Source organism: Camelina sativa, chromosome 6 (assembly GCF_030686135.1).
Source record: "Camelina sativa cultivar CO46 ecotype springtype chromosome 6, ASM3068613v1".
Lineage (NCBI taxonomy): Eukaryota > Viridiplantae > Streptophyta > Magnoliopsida > Brassicales > Brassicaceae > Camelina > Camelina sativa.
The window spans coordinates 26,894,475-26,918,061 of NC_141885.1; the positions used below are offsets into that span (position 1 = coordinate 26,894,475).

The following is a 23,587-nucleotide window of genomic DNA, read 5'->3' on the forward strand; positions in this document are numbered from 1 at the left end:
AAAAATATTGGAAATATTAGTGAACAGATTTTTATCATAATAAAACACTTCAGATACACACAAAGCCAAAAAGTAAAACCAAAAGTACAATAAGTTTATGAAAGGAACAAAATTTCTTAGTTTTTAGTTACCAAAATATTTTAGAAATCCAGAGATCCACATTGTTTGCTCTCTATAGATTTCACAGCAGGTCCAGGCTTCTTTGTATCCTTTTTATGATCACCATTTACGCCTCTCGGTCTTCCAATACCCATCTTAGGTAAACCACGGTTCAGTCCTTCTAACAAAACACAAGCTTTACACCATTTCTGCATATCATGTTTTAATCCAAAACAATCAAACAACTATATATTAACTCTATGTTCTAATGATGCATGACAACTGACACTTTATGTGATAAAGAGAGGTCTCACCTGGCTAGAAATATACCCACATCTCTCACACGTTCCTTGCTCAGGCATCTTTGTGGTTGTGGCAATTCTAAAATCTTCTCCAGATTTTATGATGTCCAGAATCGCCCTCGGCCTGCATTTTGTAGAAGTTAGTGATCCCTACTTAACTCATGATTGTAGCAGATACTGACAGGAAGAAGAAGTCGAGAAAGAACCTTAGTCTTTCCAAATCTTTGATGAACTCACGGGCAAACCCACGATACGCATTAGGAGAGTATATGCCTGCAAACTCAACAAACGAAAGAGTTATCTTGGCTGAAAATGAAATCTACGAACAATGAAAAAAACTTTAAAAAATGCACACTTACATTCAGTAGAGAAGTAGTCCAGCTTCTTGAAATAAGCATACGTATAGCAACGTTAAGGTATATCGCATTTTTTTTTTTGTTGACAAGTAACAGTAATATAAAACCATCAGTAGTATTCAAAACAGAAGGATGTAAGGATATATGACAATCTCCTTTTCGTATGTATACTTGAAAGGTTTACATCTTGGAATGGGACCATCTTCACCAGTAGTAATCGATGTGCACCGACTTAATCTACAATAGCCAACATTACAAAAATCATTTCATTCACGAATGAGATAGATTTTTCTTTTTTTTTCATCAAATCATCAAAAAAATATTTACCTAGCAATATCCCCACGCAATATGTTCAAGAGAACGGTTTCGGCTATATCATCTGCATTATGTCCAGTGACTAGCTTATCTACTTTCAATAACGCAGCTCCTCGATCAAGTGCCTTTAGATGAATCAAACAGAAGCAAATTAAAAACAAAATTTTGTTGTTGTTATGCAGAGTTATTGACAAACTGTAGAACAAGCAAAAGAATTGACAAACTGTAGAACAAGCAAAAGAAAATTGTTCCTTACCTGTCGACGGAATACACCACAAAAGGTGCAATTGTTCTTCAAACCGATCATTTTTACAATGTCATCCATTGTCCATCCATACAGATCTTTGTATGAAACAATCTGAAGAGGCAAACCATACTGAAAGAAAGAAATACAGAACCCATCAAAAAAAAAAAACGCCAAGAAAACAATCACCAATCACATATAGAATTCAAAAAGAAGCTTACTTGGACTTCATTCCGTTTAACGGTCTCAAGAGAATCATCACGATAACCCGTAATCCCTTCATCTATGGACAAGAGAAAGAGATCCAATCCGTAATCATGCCGTCTGTTTAGTTCTGATAACACATATGCCAGAACTGTAGAATCTGCACAACAAAGCCTCAGCTTTTTGGATTATTTTGATGAATCAGCTATCAACTCTATCAACTATCAACTACCAGAACAATCAAAAGTGTGTAACAGTATTATGTTGAAGCAAAAGATCTTCATAAGTTTGAAGGTTGAAAGAGAAGCAACTACCTTTTCCACCAGAAGCACCTATAGCAACTCGCTCACCAGATTTGAATAAACGATTCTGAACAATGACTTGATGAATCTCCTCCTCAAAAACCTCATAGAAACACTCTCTGCATATCTTTAAACACACAGACTCAATCACTTCTCATACATAAAACCCCAAAAGAGGAGACTCTAGCAACTAAACAATACACTTGGAAACTAAAGATTGGATTTTGATCCAATTCCAACGAATCAGATTGTTAATTTTTGATTCGATTTCACATAGGGATCATAACCCAACCAGTGGAATTCATAAAAGAGCCAAATCTTACAGTATAGAAGTTTGTTCCAAGCTTCTTCTTGAAATCTTAGCTAAAACCCAAACAAGAGAAGTTTGAGTAGAGTTACCTGTTGAAGGGTTTTGGGACGTTTGAGAACGGGACGTCTCAGGTTGCATAAGCAGCAGAGACGAGTGGCTCCTGCTTTCTTGCTCTTGGCCTCCATTTCTCACCGGAGCTCCTCCTGCTTGTCGGAGGTGAAAAGCGACCTAAACTCGACGCAGTCAGAGAATGATGAAACGCCATCGTTTTTCGTCTATATGGGCCCTAAAAGGGCTTTGACGGAATACGGAGTCAAGAGTTAAACGACGTCGTTGAGTAAAGGCATTGCATCTGTGTCGCGCCTCAGTTTGACTCACCGCTGCTAAACGGCGACGTTTGAGTAAAGGCATTGCGTCTGTGCTGCCTGAGTTTGACTCATCGCTTAAGAGTTAAGATTAGATAAACAAACACTGATGCGGTAATTTTGTCTTTTAAACTCTCAACTCTGTAACTTTATTGGCACAAAACTTGGCTTCCATGTTTTCATCATATCTCCCATCTCCATTGCTTGATTGGTCACAAGCTTCAGCTTCAGCACATGTTATGTGCGTTCTTATGAGAGAGGATTCATTCAGCCGAGAAGTTAATTTACATTTACTTGCTCAGTTTCTTCCTATTCCTCTGTTTTCCGTGCTTTGTTTTTTTACTTTCTCTGTCTATCTTATTGCTCTATTTTGGGTGTTCTGTTTTCTTTACTTTACTTTACTCTGTTTTCTGTGCTCTGTTATCTTTTTAGCTCTGTTTCTTTAGGTGCTCCAGTTTTCTCTGGCCTCTGTTTCTCTACTTGTTATGTTCTCTGCTTAACATTACATCACAAAGAAGAAGGAATATTGCTTTTGGATATAGATCAATTGCTTATGAATTAATATTCCTTTTTCTCAGAATCTGTAAAATAGAGAATCTATGTAATGGATCAAGTGAAGTAACTTCACCAACCTTGATGTGTTTCTCAGTTTATCTATGTTCTAAATGTCTAATGAAAACAAAGAGGATTCACAAGACTCATTCTTTATTCATCTATAGGGACTCACACAAGGAAGATACAGAGAAGAAAGCGACTAACGAGTAGACAACATGGAACAAAAATCAACTTGTATTAACTTTTAATGACTTTGAAGTAATTTTTGTTCATATGTTTTGCCTGTTGCAGTATGATCTAAACTTATCCTTTATGAACAAAAAATTGAAACATTATACTGTCAAACAGTAACCAAGTTTGAGTTATGTTTACCAGACCAGAAACGTTGCATACCTTCCTTCTGTTCATTCTAGTAGTAGTGGTTGACGCAGAGGCTTTAGAATTGTGCTATCGAGTTCCATAAAATATGTTACAACAACTCCAATAAGCGAGCATACAGCTGGAACAAGTCCTAACCCATATCTTGTCACCGAGAAGTAAAAATGTTGGTTGATATTTACATCGACCTTTGGTGAAGTGCCTGCACCATTTTGCAAACAACACTTCCATCAACAATCTCTAGATATTTATAAGATCAACTAAGAAAGAAAAACAAAAACTTACTTTGATGTGACTGAAGAACATATAAAGCAAGCCCACATGACATTTTGTCTAAGAAGCTTAATGACCCACAAACGAAAGCACATCCACCGAGTTCCGAACCAATCAACACACTCTGCATACTGATTGCTGTCACCTGTAAAAAATCAAAAGACAGAACTACACGTTACATGTAAACACATGGAGACGTCAGATTTAAGAAAGGATTGTCTTACCAGCATTAAAGCATTTGCGATGCCGATAAAGACAGAGATGGCATACATGTAAGAGTTAATGCTTCTGGACAATAAGAGGATTGCTACACCGCAGAATATCCAAATGATACCACCCGCACAATAATATGCCTTGAGGCGTTTTCCATTCCATGGAATCTCCTACAATTATGGGAATATAGTTGTTACATAACACACTAAGAAAGGACAAAGTTTAGAGGCGAAGAAGATAAATGCCTTCTGGTAACCACCTGAAGCATAACCGATACAACGAAACTGCAGATGTAGATTATTGCGGGGATCTGAAAATTAAACATTGATCAGTAAAAGTTTGATGATCGTAGAGATGAAAGCTTACTGCAGTGGTTTTACTGATTTTACCAGAGCTTTAGCGGATTGAGCCATTTGCAATTCATCAATAACAAAGAATGCAAGATATGCCTGCCAATATTAAAGTCATCCTGAAATGTAAGTATTGATCGAATACAAAAGAAGCAAAACATGAAGGATACAGAAACTAACCTGTGAAACATTCAATACTAGTCGAGTGAGGAGATAAACCATAGCAACTTGATAGTATAGAACTTTACGGAACCAGTAAGCCCACGGTATTCTTGCTCGGCTAGTTTCTCTTAGATCTATCCGCAGCCTTTGAAAATAAATAAAAAAACCAACTCATTTTCAATAAAATATCATCCATCAATGCAAGAACTTTGGTAAAAACTGATCAAGGCATTTCAGAGAAAAGTGTGCATTACCTTGGTTCTTTTGTTCCCATAAGAAATATGACCACAAAGCAGCAGCCAACGGTGATAGATGAGTAAGCAATCCAACGATACTGTAGACTTAGGTAGACTTAGAATCATATCCGAAGGTATTAACATAAACAAGACCATAGAAGCACAAACCTGAGTTTCGGTATTTTTTTTTGTCACGGCCTCACTAACACCAAATACAACTAAAGCAATAGCGTATAAGCCTAAATTAGCAACCTGAAAATAACAGTCGATGGAAATGTTAAGTATAAGCCTAAAAAGACACGTTAAAGAGCTAAAATCAGACTAAAGGGAAAGAGCTAACCATGCTAAAAGCGTTACGGGAGCTTGTTAGTGCTACTCTGCTTGTTGAGTTCAGTGTAATGCAATTGACCATAGCCCTAGCGAACATCAAGTTAAAAAAAAAAAATGAATATCTGACAGAGTAAATTTGAGATTAGCCTAGAGAGAAGATCAAACGGAAAAAAAAAAAGAAAGATTGTTTTATTACATGTGAGAAACCTGAGTAGCAGCCCATCCTATATTGAAGATAGCTGCAAACATACTGTACGATAATGTTTCAACAGTTAGGGAGTTACTGTTGAGGAGAGTACAAGGCAAACAACCGCCAAAAACAGATGAAAATGAGACAGCAACTAGTAAGGATCCTGCAGCATGCCAAATTTTGAAATGCCCAAATCTGTCAATCTGGTCATATGAAAAAGACAGATTTTGTGAGATTAAAAAAAAATACACTGGTTCCATTGAACAAAGATCAATCAATTTAGACTACTCTTAAATTAAACAAGACTACAAAATTAAAAAAAAAATACTTTACCAATTCACCAACGAAGACAGTAGCAAAACCATCTGCAACTTGACCAGAGAGCATGACAATTGCAGCATCCCTACAGAAGAAGAAAAGCGTAATTACTCTCACTAATTCAGTGTAAAAATCAGGAGTAGATATTATTGTATGTACCTTGGGGAGAGACCGATTTGGGTTAAAAACAAGAGGAGGTAAGTGAACCAACAGGAAGCAGTAATGTCATTAAGCATATGTCCAACTCCATAATAGAACACAGACAACCTTCCAAGTGGTTTCGTCGATGGATCCTCTTCGTCATCGTTCCTTCCGACAATCACAGGTGACGTCATCAACCAAATTGGTTTTTCAGAAGAGACAAATTTTGTATTTTTTTTTTTTTTAATTGTATAATCCTACAATTAGAACCTGCATGGAAGAAGACACATCGAAGATTTTCAAAACAACCCAAAACCTCGAATATAGTCAATTGTATCTACAACAACAACAACAACAAAAAAGACACGAACTTTTTCGGATTGAAGAAATTGAGGAAAGGTGAGAATTTTCAAGAACGAGAAAAGAAAGAAAAAAAGGAATAAACTTTTCGTACCTGTTGAATGAAAAAAAAAAAGGAAGAAACTTGCAATCCCAAAATCGAATTTTGATTCAGATACCCTTTAAGAATCTGTTCAATAGATTATCCAATTCCCAAGGAAACGGGACTAAGAAGGAAGAACAAAAAAGGGAAAATGACAACGGTTGTGTGAGCGAGCTTAACGAGAAACTTGAAAAAAAATAAAAGGAAAAAAATAAAATTTTATAGTAATACTTTCCGGCGTAAATACGTCATTAATATTTATTTTCCGCGATTTCAAAATTTAATTATTGAGTAAAGAAGAATTAATGAAGTACTAAAAACAGGAAATTAAATGTTGTTGACCCAAAAAAAAAAAAAAGAGAAGAAAAGAGAATCACGATCATGAAAGAGAGACGAAACTGACCGTAGTAGATAATCTAGGAAACCGTGCGGTCATGTGATTGCTCTATAGATTTGGTATGGGGACACTTTGGATGATTTATATACTACGATAAATGGTTGCAAGTTGCAACAGTTCTTCCAACACTATTAGTCTATTACTTTGTATTGGTGTTACTAGTATCTCTGCCAAAGTGCAAACAACAATTTCTTACAACACTATTACTGTGTGTTGATGCCTAATACTTGTCTCTACAATAGTATTTTATACTTTTTTAACCATACAATTAGGTATAGCCAAAATTCAGGTTTGCCGAAGTTTTTAACCAGTAAGTTCCCGTAATCTCCCATTAAACCGAAGTCCTTGATCGATCAGTAGTCCAATTGATTGTTTTACAATATGACAACACCAAAAACAAAACCAAAAAAAAAAAAGTAAGTTTATGGCAACTTGGATCTCCACAACTTTGTGATCATGTTCCATTTGATCCTTGTGGTTCCCTCTTTCTTTCTTTTTTTCTTGTGGATCTGATTCGCACTCAAAAGAATTCATTTGTCGCTAAGAGGCTTATCGGTTAATGAAATTGCGTGTGGATGCAGTTCACTTCAGTTCAAACAAAACCATCATACATTCATACTCAATGAATAAAAATTCAAGAGTTTTTTCTCAAGTAAAAATATTACAAAAATAAAATTGATAAAATCATACAAGATAGAGAGAAGAGTTGTCATTTGTAGCTAGCTCGTGTCTCATTTTGCGCCATACAAAGAAAGAAAAAAAACAATAGTTGAGAAGAGTTGTCACAAAGTGAAAACTACATTCATCAGTCAAAACCAAAAACAGCAACGGCACAAAATCAAAGCCACCGCAATTACACGAAACCAACGTGACATCCTTTTCACGTTTCATTGTTATTATCTAAACGAGGATGAAAATACAAAATATGACGAAGAAATGGGCAACAACTAGCCATCGTTTACCAAAGAGTTGGGTCGTCCGACCACTGTTGTTGTTATCAGATCCTGCGGTTGGAGGAACGCTGGGACTGGGTGGGTCAGAAGCTAGTCCGATTTTGTGTAAAGCTTGATCTATTAGATAGAACACTTGGGCTTCTGGAGATTTTGGGTCCAAGTGAAGGAAAGCTGAAACATCCATACCACCGTACCACAAATTATGGATTCGTTAATATTGCTTCTATTAATAAAATTTTCAAGATAATACTCGAGTACTTAAAAAATTACCAACGGTCTTACGTGAATTCAGTTTCTTACACGATAATCAATATGGTAAATGTTAAATTATTATTTAGAAAGTCATATTATAATTACAAACTAAGCAAAGACCTTTCTAAACGTCCACATTAAAATGAACCATATACAACCAACCACTGTTATATCGTAAAACGGTAAAAGTCTAAGAGAGGTGATTAAGGTACGAACCAGGGCATTTAGCGACATCAGCAGTGACGTGACAAACGGAAGGAAGAGTGTAAGAGAGAGAGATATTGATCTGGAGACCCAAAGCAGGATCATTCCTGTCTTGGATGATCACACAGATACACTTTTTCTCCGAATCTAGAATCTGTTTGAGACCGGAGCAACAACCCGGCGTCGGAGATTTTGCTTGTCCTTTCATGTAAGGAAGACACGTGCCCATACTCAAACGCTCTTCCCTACACTGTTCTTCATTTTTTGCCTTATCTTCTCCACCTCCCACCACCGTAGTCGCCATTGTTAAAGCTATTGATATCGCCACTAGAATAATCCTCCATGATTCCATTTTTTTCTTTTAATTCGGATTTGATTTTTTCTTTTTGTAAATAAATTGTGAGAACAAGAGATCTCAAATATCAAAATCATTATCTCCATAACGCGGAATCTCTGTATAGTAACTTTATAATACGACAAAAGTTTATCAACTTTGGAAAGACTTTGGTAAGTCAAGTTTCAACCCTTGTTTTGTTTGGCCGACCTCTTTTGTTCTTTTTTCTTTTTTTTTTTTAATTTCATTTTTCAAGATCTTAAAGAATATTCAAATCTGTCAAAAAGGTATAATTCTTCAGAAGTCACTACAAGTCTACAAGATATTTTACTAGAAGAAATTTTTTTTTTAAAAAGATCTCTTTAACTCATTTGTCGGTTTACAAGTGACTTAATTAATATTACTCAAGTGTTCGAGTCAAGGATTATAAAGGACTGTAAAAGTAATGAAGTTGACGCTAAAATTTAGATGTCGTGTGTAAGTCTAACGTCTATTTTAAGTTTTAACAACGAAGCAAAATCCCTTTACGTTGCCTATATGGCTTTATCAATATGCTTTTGACTCATTTAAAAACCAACGTCAACCCTTAACTAGGTTTGATAAATAAATGATTGTATTTCTTGAAGAATAAAGATTATTGTGTTTCAAATAAATTTAATAAAAGGCATTAAACGAGACATAGAAAACCTGTATTTCGTACGTGTCTTATTTTGTGGCCCACAAAAATAGAAAGAAAGAGGTCTCACGATCACGAAATAGAACTAAATTCATCAATCAAACACAGTTACGGTAAAAACCAGCGTCACTCCAATTGCGCAAAATCAACGTTACATACTTTTCACTTTTCGTTATTGTTATCTATACGAGGATGAAAATGTAAGAAAATACGAAGAAATGGGCAACAACTTCGAGCCCTAGCCATTGTTTGTAGAAGCTTTGAGCGTGGTTCGAGCCTGGTACAGAGGCCGTTCGACCACTGTTTTTACCAGCATCGGATCCTGCGGTCGGAGACATGCTAGTGGGTCCAGGGGACGAGCCAGTGGGAGCAGAGGCTGAGACGGTTTTATTTGCTAGCTGGTAGAACACTTGGGCATCTGGAGAATTGGGGTCCAAGTGGAGCAAAGCTGAAACACCCATCCCATAAAAATATGAGTTTTCTTATTATGTATCATCCCTTTCAAAAACTTGTTTACCAAACATACTATTCGCATACTCTGTTTTTATTCTTGAATGTGCTATATATATCGATGTACATTAATGACTAATGTAACATGAGCTAACATGAGTCATGTTATACGCTTAGCTTAATTAGATGGTAACATAAATGAATTTTAACTAATTCTAAACTATTATGATGAATTCGTTGATTTTTCCGTTTTTTTTTGTAGGATTCCACCAAAATCAGCTGATAAAATTTAGTCCAAATGTTATATGGATAGAATTCTAACGTTTTCAATCAATGATGATATATAGTATATAAAAGTCACCCAAATATGTAAAATATCAAAACATTATTCTACACTATAATCGTAAACACTCGGATTCACTTAGCACAAAATTTCTATATATCCAAAAAAAGAAACAACTAGTTTTTATTTATCACTAATCCAACGACGTCGCAAATTATTTATTATATGGTGAAATTGTAGAGAGGTAAAGATACGAACCAGGGCACTTAGTTATGTCAGCAGTGGCGTGGCAAACAGAAGGAAGAGCAAGAGCTAGCGAGACGTTGACCTGAAGACCCAAATCAGGATCGTTCCTGTCTTGGATGATGACACAAAGACACTTCTTGTTGGAATTAAGAACTTGTTTGAGGCCGGAGCAACAGTCCGGCGTCGGAGATTTTGCCTGTCCTTGCACGTAAGGAAGACACGTGGCCATACCCACGAGCTGCTCAGTACATTCATCCTTATCTTTTGCCTTATCATCTCCAGCAGCGACCACCATAGCCAACATTATCAAAGCTATTGCTGTCGCCATTAGATTAATCCTCCATGACTTCATTTTTTTTTTGTTTTTTTCAGTGTTATTGTTGTTGTGATTTCCACTACCATTCCTTTACTACCACTCTTACGATTTATCTAGCACTTTTTAGCTTTTAAGGGTTTTTCTACAAGCCATTTTGTTTTATTTTATTGTGTAATTTACGCGATGATTGCGTTGTATGCGTTGTCGTCACGAGAAGTTTATCGGAGTATATATTGGTGATGGAAAATTGTGTCGTATATACATGCGAACGAACATGTGATCTCAAATGTCAACATCATTATCTCCATAAGCTCAATCGGTGTATGGTGAATTAAGGACCCATAATTTTAATTGTGGAGTATATTTTTATCCATACTAAACTAATTTTTGGTAAGTCAATTAAACTCTGATAATCTATATAAAATAAAATTTCGCCTTGTTAACTTATGGGTCTCTGTCAACTTTCGCCTTGTTACTAAATCCCAAATTAAAACCTGATAATCTATATAAAATAAAATTTCGTTAACAAAAACAATAAATGAAGTATTCAAAGAATTAAACATATTATTATTATTTTATTTTTTGCCAAGAATTAAACATATTTGTTATATCACATATCATTCTTTCTTTCTATTACTTACATTTTCAATTATAAAACAGCAAAATTTCAAAGAAAACAAAATTATTGAATATCTATATGCAAGACTGAAAATCGCATCACTAATGTTTTGATAGCTATTCTTTATTTTTCAAAAAAGTTATTCCCTAAAAAGTAGCCCACGAGATGTTTTGATAGCTAATAATTCATTTTTAGTATAAAGTATTCATACACAATCACTACCCATCCATCATAATACTTATTAGAAGAAATAAAATAATTGCCAAAGCTACAAAACAAAAGCTGTGGGAATGCATAAAGAAATCGATTTAAGAAGAGGAAAGGGAACATCATTCACTACTAACACGGTAACACCTACAACAACCCACTGAGTGGGAGTGTCGTCTCAGTGTTTGAATTGTATGCGTTGACACCTGGTGCAGTCTTTTGGAACCCTACTACACCTACAACTACAAAAGCTAACGAGACCACTGCGTCATTAATGAGGTCACTCTTGCCTTACCGTATAGAACTCACTCCGTTTCCTAAGGCCTATTGGGCCTTTACCTCTTACGATAACCCAATAAAAACTAAATTTAATATTACGGCCCAATTAAAAATAAACAAAAAGGTTTACAGGCCTAATATTATATTATATGCTTAAGATTCTTTCTTATCTTCTTCACCGACTCATTCATTAGTCCTTAACTCAACATCATCGAGAAAAGAAAGTTACAGAAACAAAAACTCGAAGAGGAAGAAGAAGAAAAATGGGAGTAGTAGTGATCGATGGATCAACGGTACGGTCATTTGTGGAAGACGAAGAGCAGTTCAAGAAGAGTGTCAACGAGAGGTTCGCGGCTCTGGATCTGAACAAAGACGGCGTTTTATCGAGGTCGGAGGTACGAAAGGCGTTCGAATCGATGAGGCTGCTTGAATCGCACTTCGGAGTTGATGTGGTGACTCCTCCGGACGAGCTGACGAAGCTGTACGACTCGATCTTCGAGAAGTTTGATACGGATCAGAGCGGTTCAGTGGATCTAGAGGAGTTCGAATCGGAGATGAAGAAGATCGTGCTTGCGATCGCTGATGGGCTCGGGTCTTGTCCGATTACGATGGTTTTGGATGATGGTGAGGATAATATCTTGAAGAAAGCTGCTGATTTGGAAGCTTCCAAGCTTCAGAAGAAGGCTTCTTCGTGATCTTTTGAAAGTACTGTCTTTGTCTTTGTCTTTGTGGCTTTGTTCATGAAGTGTCTTTGATGTAAGCGAGAGTATGAATTAATAAAAATAGACTTTTGAATTTGTGAGATTTTGAATTGTTTGTGATGCAAATTTTGATTGAGTGAGTCGGAAGATTGTAAAATAAGACTTGGGATTGAATAAATTGGAAGATGAAAAAAAAAAATAATAATAAATAAAATAAATAAATAAAATATTAAAAAAAAAAAAAAAAAAAAAACGTCGCCTGTGAGATCGAACTCTAATGTATTTTTTTTTGTTCTGTCGTGCACATTTTTTTTTTTTTTTTTTTGATATGGCGGCAACACTAGTAAAAACCACTATACATACTTCAAACTAGAGTCATGCACTTGTTCAATATATGTGTCGATTCGTGTTTCTATTCTTAGTAAATTTATGTATATGGAAAGTTAAATTTTAAAGATTTTATCAATCTTGACCGCGCTACCTGCTTAGACCATACATGAATATGTACCAATATCAAACCATACATAATTGGAACTCTGATAGATTTTCGTAGAAAAAAATCATTGCAATTTGACCAAAATACACCATAAGAGCTAATTAATTGACGCTCATAAATTTAGAATCTTTGAATGGAAGGAAATACCAAAGTCCAAAACTTAGAGATACGCACCCATTTTTACCATATAACTAACATTCCCATTATATTATAAGAATCTAAAGAGATATCAATTTTTTTCTACTGAATCCCCTCAACCACCCAACTTCTCTCATCAATGTCGTCCTCCTCTACCCAAAACCAATTGGAGCTGCAGGAGTACACCTGTCAAGAATGTGACATCATCCTTTCGGTTCTCTCATCATCTCCCTCTTCCTCTCCACGTTGTCCTCAGTGTAATCTCGTTTCTACTTTTACTTCTTCGACCCCTTTTGGAGTTAGTCCTGATGATGATGATGATGATGATGATGATAACGAAGACGACGAGGAGGCTCAAATTCTCGATCCAATTACGACCGTTCTGATCTCATCTTCAATGCTGTCCTCATCAGACGAATCTTCTTCTTTACTTTGCACCATTTGCAGGGAAGACTTCGTCGTCGGAGAACCTGCCTGGAAATTGCCATGCAACCATTTGTTCCATGAAGATTGCATTGTTCCTTGGCTCACAAGTCATAACTCGTGTCCTCTCTGTCGATTTGAGCTCTCGGTTGAATCTACTGAGGACGACAGTGGTCTAACCTTGTGGTTCGATGTATTGACCCTAGAGGACGACTTGGAGGAAGATACGGAACTAGGGTTATAAAAGATTGAAACATTTGAAACGTTTTCACATTTACATTGATTTTCTTTGATAATAATAGACTTATATATATATATATATATATATATATATATGTGGATTTGAAAATGTGAGCGTAATTGATTTCAAAATATAATTTCATATTATGAATTTGTTTAATTACATTACATTTGGTTTATTTTCAAGATGTCTCTTATTTAGTCATGTGATACGGGAGTCACTCTCAATTACCAAAGTTTAGACGGCTAACTTTGTAGGGATTTCAAATATATGGATTTGAAAATGAGCGCATAATTTCATATGAAATTAGTGTTCGAATTTGGAGAGAGTGAGCTCCAAGAAACACTCTACTCCAATAAACTCACAAGACACCAAAAAACAGAGTTTGTGTGTTCATGTGTAAAGAGAGTAATACAAGCCTAACAAGCTGTACATACCTAGAGAATAAGCTTGAGAGGCAACAACACTTTCACACCAGAAAGAACCCAAATAACCCTTATAGAAACCGTTAAGAGAATGGAAGAGATTTAGATTGAAGGAATGGTAGAGACCAAGCATTGCCAAGGCTTGGGCTCTTGATGAGAATAGTATCAACCTAATCTACTCATTTTAATGTATAAGAGCCTGATTTTGTATAAGGGGAAGTCTCCCAAAATAGAGAGCTTAGTCTATTCAATGCATAAGCATACATATTTATACACAAATGGATGAGAGTAGTTTTCTCCCTTTTCTAACCTAATGCCAACAGTTGTGTTGCTTAGATCCACTTTAAATTGAACTACAACTTAATGAGAGAGAGAGAAAGAGTTTCTCCCACTTGCTTGTACTTCCAACGGCCACATTGCGTCTTCCTTGTGTCCGCCGAATAATAGAGTGTTCTCCTTGCAAGTTGCTTCTTCTTCAATGTCAACATGTGATGGTTGAGTGCCCAAGAGTGATAAAAACATCTCCTAAACGGATCTTTGGGTACATGTGAGCTTAACACACATGTGACTCCTCTTTGGTGCTAAAACCACATTTGAGTCCTTTGCAGCCTTGACACTGCTTCAGTTCAATAATTAGCGCATAACTAAAATCAAAAATACCATTTTCAGTTTGTTTAATCACATTAGGTTTAGTTTATTTTTTAATGTGTCTCTTATTTAGCCATGTTCATTTATTTAGAAAAATCGAAAACAGATTAACACAACGTAGTCCGGTGATTTGGATTTTGAAGGTATAGGATCTCTATAGTGTTTTTGGGATTAAATATATGCTATTATTCACGAGTAGCTAAAACAACTATATATATAATTGGATTTGGGTCTTCCTAGTAGATAAATAGACAATTTTGAATGCGAGTATATAGTAAACAAAATTAATGAACTCCACTCTCTCTAGATATCTAAATTGATGGATGATATGATTTCTCTAGAGCTTTGCGTATATATTTGTTTTTAAGTAGTACGAATGTATAGAACAAGTCTCTCAATCCGCGTAATGGCATTAAATAATGACTAAATATATTTTTTTTCCCCAAATTTATGTTATTCACCTGAATAAAAAAAAAAACATACAGCTAGTTATCTGCACATATATCGAATCTCTAAGATTTATAAAAACCAAACGCGCCAGTATAAAATATTGTTTTCCTTTATAAATAAAGTTTTGACTTTAAATCGATTGACGTTAAAATATAATAAAACTACCAATATTGAAAACTAATATGACCTCTCCTCATGATCATATGCTATCGTTTAAAATAATTAATTAATCAAGGTCAAAACCAGCAATTAGTGCTATTGTATAAGAATTCACCAAAAAAGAGTGGTACTAAAATTTTCACGCTTAGGCCAAAAGCTACATCGAGTATAGTTCAAGAGATCTTCCCTTCATGTATGTAACTTTGTTTTTTAACAAAAAAAAAAAACAGTATATGTAATTTTGTAGAAGTGATAAGCAAATATGCTTTAATTTGTTGTAACAACTAGAGAAAAAAAAATAGAATTCGAATTCTACTAATTCGACTCTCCATATGATCTAAACATGTTTTTGAAATAATAATAAACCACACCACTTACGTAAAGTCAACGGAGGTTAAATCCACCCTGTCGCTCTTGTTTGCTTCTTTGGCAAAACAAAAGTCAACTATTATTTTATGAGTTTGCACCTTTTTGAATTTTTTTAATTGTAAAGTTTGTATGTCATTTTTGTATAAAAGAATTCTTTCGTGCGTCCGCTTCTCTGTGCAAAACAATAAATTACTACTTAATAAATATTCAAAATGAACCAAAACGAGCAAACAGATTTTTGTTTTTGCTTTCTTAAGCACACCATGGCATAATCTACGTGTCTACACCTCAAACATTAGTTTGTAGATGAATGATGTGATGTATATGTTCGTCTCTAAATACATAGAGATGAAATTAAGGAGTGGACATTACAAAGCTATTCGAGGGAAAATTTTGGTTTTAATATAGCCTATATATTCGAACTAAATAAGATGATATAAAAACTAATTAATGATCTACTGGTTTCTTTTCTTCATGTTTATTACCTTCGGTATTATTATAGATCTTCAATAAGGTATAAGAAATATGATATAGAAATTGGATCATCAAACCGAAGCAAATTAACTAAAGAAGTAGGATTTGATTTAAGTCGGTTTTCAAGTGACAGTTCCCTGAGTCAGATTTTGACCCCACAAACTCAAGAAACTGATATTAAAATTGCACAAGATTTTAGTTTCCATCTACTAATATTGTTATAAGTTGTGATAAAGTTAAATTCCACACACGACGTCATTAGCCAAAATAATATAACGAGACTGTCAATCATTTGAACATGAAGAGACGCCCAACATCGTAGATTCATATCGGTAAGACAAAAAATGAAACTTATTGTAAAAGGTATACACGTATTTTAATAGTTTTCTACAGAAACTATAGGAAAGCCAAATCCCAAAACCAGAAAAGAACAGACATGCCGACAATTAACACTTTTACACACACACACACACACACACACAAATATGCTACCAACGACATATAAATGATTCACGCTATCTATGCTTAGTTTAATTAATATTATATATAGTTTAGATTTATGGTCAGGTCAATTGATTAATCACAAATCATAAACATATTATATATTCGAGTGTACAAAATAGAACTAAGATGTTCTCATGTAAAATAATATGATATACACACATAAAACTTTACTTAAATCAAGTTGATGTTGTGTGTCATGGAGGCAGGTCCATAGCTGTTTCGTCCTACATCTTCTTTGTCATTTTCATATTCAAGTTTGTTTTTAATTTAATGTTATTGACTAACTAACAATCCGATATTTTACAATTTATATAACTATCTATATATATAATCACCCAACCGCCGCAGTATAATTATTCCACGGTATACGAAATATCCTTTTATTCAAACATCTCAAAGATCCAATCATTTCTCAATCGTTTCTACTTTCTGTTCTTTTGGGTTTCTATATTGAATTGTGAGAGATTTAATGGAGATTACTCAATATCAAAGTTTCAATGAAGGTTCGAGTTCTAGGGTTTCCATGAATAGAAACTCACAAGTAATATCCAAGATCAAGCCCAAGATTCGCATAATCCATATATTCGCACCGGAGGTCATCAAGACCGACGTCAAGAACTTCCGTTCACTCGTCCAGAGCCTAACCGGAAAACCAGCTCTCGGAGAGGCCAAAACCGGTAAAAAGAGAGCCAAACCGAGAGTTCCAGCGTCCCATGAACCGGCTTGCGGAGATCATCAGCAGGTCAACCGGCTTTCGGGTTTCTCCGGTTTATTAGCCAACGGAGGAAACCAACAGGTGAAAGAAGAGTGGGGATCAGGTGATCAGAGCACTTCCAACACAAACACTTACTTTGACCTAGAAGGTTTGATTCAAGATGTCGGAGAAGATTACTTCTCTTCCTTCCCCATGAGATCTTCTTCTACTTCACAAGTCGAAGGTTTCATCTACAACAACAACAACAGCAACAACTTCGATACAAAGGGTCATAATTCGTCCTAATTGATAACAGTTTAATTTCTAGGGTTTTCAGGCTGATTCTGCAAAATCGTGTTTTGGTGAGATCTTATCGTAACGACGACGAATAAGATCATATTTTGTGGGGGAAAAGGCCTAGAAGTTGTATATAGATACCTTAAATTTTTGAATTCGATGGATGCGACGAGAAACTTGACCTTTGGTGGACTGAATTTGCCGAGTTGAGGTGAAGAGTTTAACTTACGTGCAGCCCTTCTAGGAGAAGTGACTGTATCTAAATCTAATTAAGAGATATATCGTCGTCGGTTTAAAAACCCTAGTTGTTTATGTAACTTCATTGATGTGCTATTAATTATCGGATGTGTGTATTAATTCTCTGGTGTGTATTTGTATATATATATATTACTTTTTTGGGGGAAAAAGTTTGTTTGCTAATTAATTAGAACAAAGATTGACAAGTTTTCGATAGTTATGGAGATATATAGTATTACGTATACAATGATCACAAACTAAATTAACATGTAAAGTAACAAGAATATATATTCATGTCTTCTTTGTGACAATATTAATTAATGTCGCTCTTGATTAAAGAAAAAATAATTTAAACTTACTGATGATATTTATTTACGATGTTGAAAATGATATATTACATCTATATCAACTTTTTTTTTTTTTAATGTGATTTGTTTAATTTAACTTTTAAGTCAACTCTTAGCTACAAAGATCTAATATCAAATATGAAAACACCTGAGCTGATCGTTCTGTTTATCTTAGTTTAGTGACCATATGCAACGCAGCTCTAACAGAAATTAAATCGTAGTGTGCACACAACACAAGTGCTAAAATGTTCAATTAGTCTATTTGATTCACGGCCAAAAAAACTGGCCCCTAGCTGGCGTATTATTTCGGTTTACTGCTAGGAAGGATCCAGTGTTTCGGTTTAGTTTGGTTTGCCTTCTCAAAGTTCTCGAATGTCAACACTTTTTTAATTCTTGTTTTGTAATGTTCTGCACAAAATTAATGCACATGTTATAATTATTGATTAGTCTACCTTTTCAGGCATTACATTTTTTTCCCTTTTAACTAGTCTAAACAGTTTTTTGATTGCATAATATCAGATGAAAACATTGTAAAGGACAATTTCAAACTTGACTTTCTAGGTTTTTGGAAACGTTCCGGCTGCTTGAAAAGCTCATATAATTAGTAAGAACAAAAATAAAAATAGTAATTTATGAACAATATAGTAATAGCAAAGGAAATCGATCTGAACCGAAAAGAACCACACCGGTTCACTGAAATTGTATTCGAGATTTGTAAAATGACCCGTCGCATGATCGCATCAAAATCCATATTATTCGATTTGGTTTTTCCCAAAAGCCGAAAAGGGCACGGAACTGACCTTAATTATTCCGGTTTACTGCAACGATTCTGTATCCCGGTTTATTAGCTTGGTTTGCCTTCTCAAAGTTCTGGAAGGTCAAAACTGGAATTTTAGTTGTTAAAACCTCCACCAGCTAGCTCTATTTTACAAATGTCATTTGCTCACCTTTCGCCGTTTTAATTTGTGTACATCACACGCAGCAGCAGACACAGTTTCGTTATTTTATTTTTTCTCGATCTCCGTCCGTCAAGCTCCTCCCGATTCTCTGGTAAGTTTCGTCGCTTCTTCGTAGCAGTTACTCATTTCCTTTTGGTCTTCTTCCATAATTATCGGAGAATCTAGTCTACGCTTTTTTTCTTCTTCTGGAATCTCAAATCTCCGGTGAATTACGCTGATCAAATCTTTTGAGTTTCGTTGATTTTTTTTTTTTTGATTCGGCGATAAACCTTGCCTCTTTTTTTTTTTTTTTTGTTAGTTTCTGATTTTGTTGAGTGTTGATCGCTTGAGTTTCCCACGGATCGGCTTTGTTTTGAGAATTTGGTGAATACTGTCTGTCACAGGTTTTGAGTTTTGGAGAATGGTGTTCTTCCGTAGCATATCGGCTTTATCTAGGCTGAGGTCTCGTGTTGTGAGTATCTGAAATCTTGCTTTGTAGTTTTGTGTTTGTTCCCGTTTGATCTCTTGTGTTTGATGCTAATCGATTTGTGATCGGATCTATGTAACTAGGGGCAACAATCTTCGCTCAGCAATTCAGTTAGATGGCTTCAGATGCAAAGCTCTACCGACCTGGTAATTTTTTCCTTTGTTTTGTATGTTTTTCGTGTGTGATCATGTAGTTTTTAAAGCTTTAATTTGCGTCTCAAGCTCATTTTAAATGCTTTGCCAACCTTCATATGCATGTTTGATTTATTCATACCTGTTGCTTGTGGGGTCTTTTGTTCATTTTGTATAAATGGTGGCAAATGCAGGACCTGAAGTCGCAGCTGCAGGAGTTAATTCCGGAACAGCAGGTTAGTGTAGACTAGACCCCCTTTATATTAAATGAAAAGATGAACTTGTCTACTATAGTTCTGATGGTTGAGATTGTTCTTAAATGCTACTTGCAGTGAATCTCTTTTTGGCTTTTCTAGTTCCCTCTTTCCTCATAAGATTTTCCCAATTTCAGGACCGTCTGAAGAAACTGAAGTCAGAGCATGGGAAGGTCCAACTGGGAAACATCACTGTTGATATGGTAGAAACAATGATGTTTTTACGTTTTTTGGTTTGTTTATATGATTTTCACCTTGCTCACTATAATACCCTTTGTAATAAAGGTTATTGGTGGGATGAGAGGGATGACTGGATTGCTTTGGGAAACCTCATTGCTTGACGCAGATGAGGTACTGATAACTCTTTTGTTTATAGTTATAATTACTTGTTTAGATCCTAGACCTCGAATATATATTATCAAGTGCTCATCCTTCCCGTTCTAAGCCTGTTGATGCAATTATCTTATCATTATTTCAGGGTATACGCTTTAGGGGCTTGTCAATTCCTGAGTGCCAAAAAGTATTACCTGCTGCCCCTTCTGGAGCTGAACCATTACCAGAGGGTCTTCTATGGCTTCTTTTAACTGGAAAGGTGTGACTACTGTACATTTCTATAAGTTGTTCATGGGTACTTCCCTCAATATATCATCTTGTGATATTCTTTTTTACCCCATTTCTTAAAGGTACCTAGCAAAGAGCAAGTTGAAGCACTGTCGAAAGACTTGGCAAGCCGTGCTGCTGTGCCAGGTTTGCTTATTTACCTTCTGGCTTACCTTCTGGCTCTGGCTGGTTGCAAAAAAGTAGTCTGTTTATTGGCTCATCCAAACTTGTTCGACATATTTGTTTTGAAGAAATTGCTTGACAGAAACTAAATGTTTTTTTGTCTTCTTACTCTTCACTCAGTTCTTAACTTGTATCCATTTATGCAGATTATGTGTACAATGCCATCGATGCCCTGCCTTCCACAGCCCATCCAATGACTCAATTTGCTAGCGGTGTTATGGCACTTCAGGTGTGGTTCTCTTTACTCATATAGCTGTTAGTTTGTTCTTGTTATGAGATGGTTTGACGCCTCTTTTTTTGCCATAAGTAAACAATGTTCAGCAGAATGCTAATTTTCTGTACCTGATATCCAGGTGCAAAGTGAGTTCCAAAAGGCATATGAGAGTGGAATTCACAAGTCAAAGTATGCTTTTGTAGTTTCTGGTGTAGATATTGATAACGTTTTATAGTAGCTGGCATCATAACAAATATCTTTCTGTCTAGGTTCTGGGAGCCAACATATGAGGATTGCCTCAACCTGATTGCTCGTGTTCCTGTTGTAGCTGCATATGTTTATAGGAGGTTAGTGAAAAATATATATTTTTGTAATTTTTTCATTTTTCTTGTAGCTTCTGAATTTTCTTGACTGATAGTGTACCCTTGATTGGAAATTTTGTCATTCCTTGTTTATTCTTTGTATTTTACATTTCCACTCAATCATTGCAGGATGTACAAGAATGGTGATTCCATCCCCTCAGATAAATCTTTGGATTATGGTGCAAATTTTTCCCATATGTTGGGATTTGATGATGAAAAGATGAAAGAGCTCATGAGGCTCTACATCACTATCCACAGGTCTGTATTAATTTCTCCTAAAACAAGCTTAAGTGTCTTGTGTATATTGTTGTTTTTAAGACTTGAAAATATGCCGTAGCATGATATTTTGTTTTTCTATTGTTTTATTTTTGCTATAGTGATCATGAAGGTGGAAATGTTAGTGCGCACACTGGTCACCTGGTATGGATTTCTTACAGCCTCTCCATGTGTCCTGTGAAGGATTGACCTTCTTAATGTTTGTGATGATTCATATTTTACTGATAATAATACTTGTGCATTTAGGTCGGAAGTGCACTTTCAGATCCATATCTGTCGTTTGCAGCTGCATTAAATGGTTTAGCTGGGCCACTCCATGGTTTGGCTAATCAGGTATTCTCTCTTGAGTCTTGTCTATATCTTGAATACATGTTAAGTCTTCAATTTACGTCAGAGCTTGATGAGGTTTCTCTGTTATATAATATCTAGGTAGCGTGTGATGGTTGTATGGTACATCAATAAGTTGGTGGGAATAGATTTTTAGTCTCTTATTCGTCTTGTTGCAACAGGAAGTTTTGCTTTGGATCAAATCAGTTGTCGAGGAATGTGGAGAAAACATAACGAAAGAGCAGTTGAAAGAATATGTTTGGAAGACGTTAAACAGTGGCAAGGTAAAAACACGAAATTCCTCTATATATTGGCATTCTTTGCTTTATGGTCTTGAAGCCAACCAACAAAGACTGATGAAAGTTTCATCCAGATGAATCATGCGAAAATGAATTAAAACCTAAAAGTTTGGTCTCTCAGTCTCATAGCTTCTAGTAACTAATACCGCCATAAGAGATTTCAATAACTAAATTATTTTCCCTTCTCCTAAATAATATTGTAATGTTACGAGGACAGTGTACTAAATATCTCTGTTGACCCGTCATGATTTGTCTGCAGGTTGTTCCAGGATATGGACACGGTGTTCTGCGCAAAACTGATCCAAGATATGTATGCCAAAGAGAGTTTGCCTTGAAGCATTTACCTGATGACCCTCTCTTCCAGCTGGTACTTTCTTTTTCCCCTCGTTACTGTTGTGCTCTCAAAATTCTATCAATGTATAGTGGCTTACAAATCCTTCCTACTCTGTAGGTGTCAAAGCTTTATGAAGTTGTGCCTCCTGTTCTCACCGAGCTTGGAAAGGTAGTATCTCTATCTTGTCGCGTTTAATAGAGGTGTCGTTTCATGTAATGGAAAGTATGACACGCCTGAGATAATAGGATCTTTAATATACAAGGCTTGTGAACCTCCTTGCCGATCATTTTTGAATTTGAATATATATTTACTTGGAAATCCTATGGTGGCTTGTTATAGGTGAAGAACCCGTGGCCAAATGTTGATGCTCACAGTGGGGTCTTGCTAAACCACTATGGTCTAACCGAAGCAAGGTAAGCAAGCAGCAGATATCTCATTTAAAGTATCATTGCGCCTTAGGATAGTGCTCAAAATTACATAATGTTGTGCGTTTTATAGGTACTACACCGTGCTCTTTGGTGTCTCAAGGAGTCTTGGCATCTGCTCACAGGTATCTATATTTACACAGTGCGCCTTTGTTGCTATACACCATCTGAAACATAGCTCAAAATAACTCATATGCCTAATTGTGTTTTGGTTCACAGCTTATATGGGACCGAGCTCTTGGACTGGCACTAGAGAGGCCAAAGAGTGTTACCATGGACTGGCTTGAGGCCCACTGTAAGAAAGCTTCATCTACTTAAGCCACCACCTGTGTCCTGAGTCTCGCACTCTCTCATATTTACTCAAAAGCCGTTATGTTCCACACTGAAAAGTTTTTTTTGTTTACCTTCTATCAACAGAAGAACCCATTGTTGGTGTAGAAAATTGTTCGTTCGAGATTTTATTTATATACTTTGGCTTTGAGAAACAATTGCTTGTTGCAAATTTGATGTTTCGGAAAAACTCGTGATAATAGTAAAATAAAGAGTTGTATTCAATTTAATTTGCATAAACATCAAACATTAATATCAATCATGATTAAAAAGACATGTCTCCGTTGATATAAATAAAAGAGACAATACTGCAATAAAGAGGATTGCGACACAAGTTTATGAAACAGAAAATGGGATTAAGAAGAGCTGTTTCATTGTCTGTTTCAACTCTATGTAAACCGAAACCCACCACCACGATCTACAACGAAGAAGCAAAGATATAAGACCAAAAAGGTTCATGAATATAGCCTGAAAATTGACTTGTGTTAAGAACAGTGGATACTAAAAAACGAGCCACGTACCA

The 23,587-nt window shown here is 35.6% G+C and overlaps 7 protein-coding genes and 1 pseudogene across 9 annotated transcripts; 4 read left to right on the forward strand and 4 right to left on the reverse strand.

The window, feature by feature from the left end:
- Positions 1 to 14: 14 nt before the first annotated feature.
- Positions 15 to 3,078, reverse strand: LOC104793367 (cytoplasmic tRNA 2-thiolation protein 1). Of its 2 annotated transcripts, none has more exons than XM_087453985.1 (10): positions 2,222 to 3,078; positions 1,835 to 1,941; positions 1,538 to 1,680; positions 1,329 to 1,448; positions 1,085 to 1,197; positions 902 to 994; positions 761 to 801; positions 608 to 674; positions 414 to 525; positions 15 to 308 (listed from the first exon to the last, which is right to left on the reverse strand). In XM_087453985.1, the coding sequence occupies exons 4-10, from the start codon at positions 1,395 to 1,397 to the stop codon at positions 141 to 143; spliced, it is 663 nt and encodes a 220-aa protein (XP_087310111.1). In that variant the 5' UTR covers positions 1,398 to 1,448; positions 1,538 to 1,680; positions 1,835 to 1,941; positions 2,222 to 3,078; the 3' UTR covers positions 15 to 140. The 2 variants fall into 2 exon arrangements, with proteins under 2 accessions (XP_087310111.1, XP_010518024.1); XM_010519722.2 differs by having other exon boundaries at positions 1,835 to 1,949; positions 2,222 to 2,670.
- A 190-nt stretch (positions 3,079 to 3,268) lies between these two features.
- On the reverse strand, positions 3,269 to 6,758 carry LOC104793368 (uncharacterized). Of its 2 annotated transcripts, none has more exons than XM_010519724.3 (13): positions 6,489 to 6,758; positions 5,662 to 5,913; positions 5,518 to 5,587; positions 5,191 to 5,387; positions 5,005 to 5,080; positions 4,833 to 4,916; positions 4,683 to 4,762; positions 4,447 to 4,573; positions 4,306 to 4,365; positions 4,176 to 4,226; positions 3,928 to 4,086; positions 3,716 to 3,848; positions 3,269 to 3,632 (listed from the first exon to the last, which is right to left on the reverse strand). In XM_010519724.3, the coding sequence occupies exons 2-13, from the start codon at positions 5,835 to 5,837 to the stop codon at positions 3,457 to 3,459; spliced, it is 1,389 nt and encodes a 462-aa protein (XP_010518026.1). In that variant the 5' UTR covers positions 5,838 to 5,913; positions 6,489 to 6,758; the 3' UTR covers positions 3,269 to 3,456. The 2 variants fall into 2 exon arrangements, with proteins under 2 accessions (XP_010518026.1, XP_010518025.1); XM_010519723.3 differs by having other exon boundaries at positions 6,098 to 6,534.
- Positions 6,759 to 7,318: 560 nt separating this feature from the next.
- LOC104793369 (non-specific lipid transfer protein GPI-anchored 14) lies at positions 7,319 to 8,497 on the reverse strand. The gene is made up of 2 exons (XM_010519725.3): positions 7,904 to 8,497; positions 7,319 to 7,606 (listed from the first exon to the last, which is right to left on the reverse strand). The coding sequence occupies exons 1-2, from the start codon at positions 8,241 to 8,243 to the stop codon at positions 7,383 to 7,385; spliced, it is 564 nt and encodes a 187-aa protein (XP_010518027.1). The 5' UTR covers positions 8,244 to 8,497; the 3' UTR covers positions 7,319 to 7,382.
- A 474-nt stretch (positions 8,498 to 8,971) lies between these two features.
- Positions 8,972 to 10,465, reverse strand: LOC104793370 (non-specific lipid transfer protein GPI-anchored 14-like). The gene is made up of 2 exons (XM_010519726.2): positions 9,893 to 10,465; positions 8,972 to 9,349 (listed from the first exon to the last, which is right to left on the reverse strand). The coding sequence occupies exons 1-2, from the start codon at positions 10,230 to 10,232 to the stop codon at positions 9,084 to 9,086; spliced, it is 606 nt and encodes a 201-aa protein (XP_010518028.1). The 5' UTR covers positions 10,233 to 10,465; the 3' UTR covers positions 8,972 to 9,083.
- Positions 10,466 to 11,383: 918 nt separating this feature from the next.
- On the forward strand, positions 11,384 to 12,096 carry LOC104793372 (uncharacterized). Its single transcript, XM_010519727.3, has one exon. The coding sequence runs from the start codon at positions 11,565 to 11,567 to the stop codon at positions 11,994 to 11,996; it is 432 nt and encodes a 143-aa protein (XP_010518029.1). The 5' UTR covers positions 11,384 to 11,564; the 3' UTR covers positions 11,997 to 12,096.
- Positions 12,097 to 12,756: 660 nt separating this feature from the next.
- LOC104793373 (uncharacterized) lies at positions 12,757 to 13,303 on the forward strand. The gene has a single exon (XM_010519728.2). The coding sequence runs from the start codon at positions 12,776 to 12,778 to the stop codon at positions 13,301 to 13,303; it is 528 nt and encodes a 175-aa protein (XP_010518030.2). The 5' UTR covers positions 12,757 to 12,775.
- Positions 13,304 to 16,704: 3,401 nt separating this feature from the next.
- On the forward strand, positions 16,705 to 17,727 carry LOC104793374 (VQ motif-containing protein 18 pseudogene; annotated as a pseudogene).
- A 1,076-nt stretch (positions 17,728 to 18,803) lies between these two features.
- Positions 18,804 to 23,294, forward strand: LOC104793375 (citrate synthase 4, mitochondrial). The gene is made up of 20 exons (XM_010519731.3): positions 18,804 to 18,954; positions 19,247 to 19,314; positions 19,413 to 19,475; positions 19,655 to 19,696; positions 19,852 to 19,917; positions 20,000 to 20,065; positions 20,193 to 20,306; positions 20,398 to 20,461; positions 20,644 to 20,726; positions 20,851 to 20,900; positions 20,981 to 21,058; positions 21,203 to 21,331; positions 21,451 to 21,493; positions 21,596 to 21,682; positions 21,859 to 21,960; positions 22,235 to 22,342; positions 22,427 to 22,477; positions 22,649 to 22,722; positions 22,808 to 22,859; positions 22,954 to 23,294. Exons 2-20 carry the CDS (start codon positions 19,264 to 19,266, stop codon positions 23,050 to 23,052), a joined length of 1,422 nt encoding a protein of 473 aa, XP_010518033.1. The 5' UTR covers positions 18,804 to 18,954; positions 19,247 to 19,263; the 3' UTR covers positions 23,053 to 23,294.
- The last annotated feature ends 293 nt before the right edge of the window (positions 23,295 to 23,587 follow it).

Bases quoted from the DNA above. Each gene is read 5' to 3' on its own strand.
- LOC104793368 (XM_010519724.3), bottom strand. From the start codon at position 5,837: ATGACGTCACCTGTGATTGTCGGAAGGAACGATGACGAAGAGGATCCA. The intron at 4,574-4,682 runs GTAATGCACACT...TTATTTTCAAAG, and splicing joins ATGGGAACAAAAGAACCAAG to GCTGCGGATAGATCTAAGAG. The intron at 3,633-3,715 runs GTAAGTTTTTGT...AAAATGGTGCAG, and splicing joins TGTTCTTCAGTCACATCAAA to GCACTTCACCAAAGGTCGAT.
- LOC104793373 (XM_010519728.2), top strand. From the start codon at position 12,776: ATGTCGTCCTCCTCTACCCAAAACCAATTGGAGCTGCAGGAGTACACC.
- LOC104793369 (XM_010519725.3), bottom strand. From the start codon at position 8,243: ATGGAATCATGGAGGATTATTCTAGTGGCGATATCAATAGCTTTAACA. The intron at 7,607-7,903 runs GTTCGTACCTTA...TGGATGTTTCAG, and splicing joins TGATGTCGCTAAATGCCCTG to CTTTCCTTCACTTGGACCCA.
- LOC104793375 (XM_010519731.3), top strand. From the start codon at position 19,264: ATGGTGTTCTTCCGTAGCATATCGGCTTTATCTAGGCTGAGGTCTCGT. The intron at 20,066-20,192 runs GTACTGATAACT...TCATTATTTCAG, and splicing joins CATTGCTTGACGCAGATGAG to GGTATACGCTTTAGGGGCTT. The intron at 21,059-21,202 runs GTTAGTGAAAAA...CAATCATTGCAG, and splicing joins GCTGCATATGTTTATAGGAG to GATGTACAAGAATGGTGATT.
- LOC104793372 (XM_010519727.3), top strand. From the start codon at position 11,565: ATGGGAGTAGTAGTGATCGATGGATCAACGGTACGGTCATTTGTGGAA.
- LOC104793367 (XM_010519722.2), bottom strand. From the start codon at position 2,317: ATGGAGGCCAAGAGCAAGAAAGCAGGAGCCACTCGTCTCTGCTGCTTA. The intron at 995-1,084 runs GTAAATATTTTT...TGGCTATTGTAG, and splicing joins TTGCGTGGGGATATTGCTAG to ATTAAGTCGGTGCACATCGA. The intron at 675-760 runs GTAAGTGTGCAT...TTGAGTTTGCAG, and splicing joins GGACTACTTCTCTACTGAAT to GCATATACTCTCCTAATGCG.
- LOC104793370 (XM_010519726.2), bottom strand. From the start codon at position 10,232: ATGAAGTCATGGAGGATTAATCTAATGGCGACAGCAATAGCTTTGATA. The intron at 9,350-9,892 runs GTTCGTATCTTT...TGGGTGTTTCAG, and splicing joins TGACATAACTAAGTGCCCTG to CTTTGCTCCACTTGGACCCC.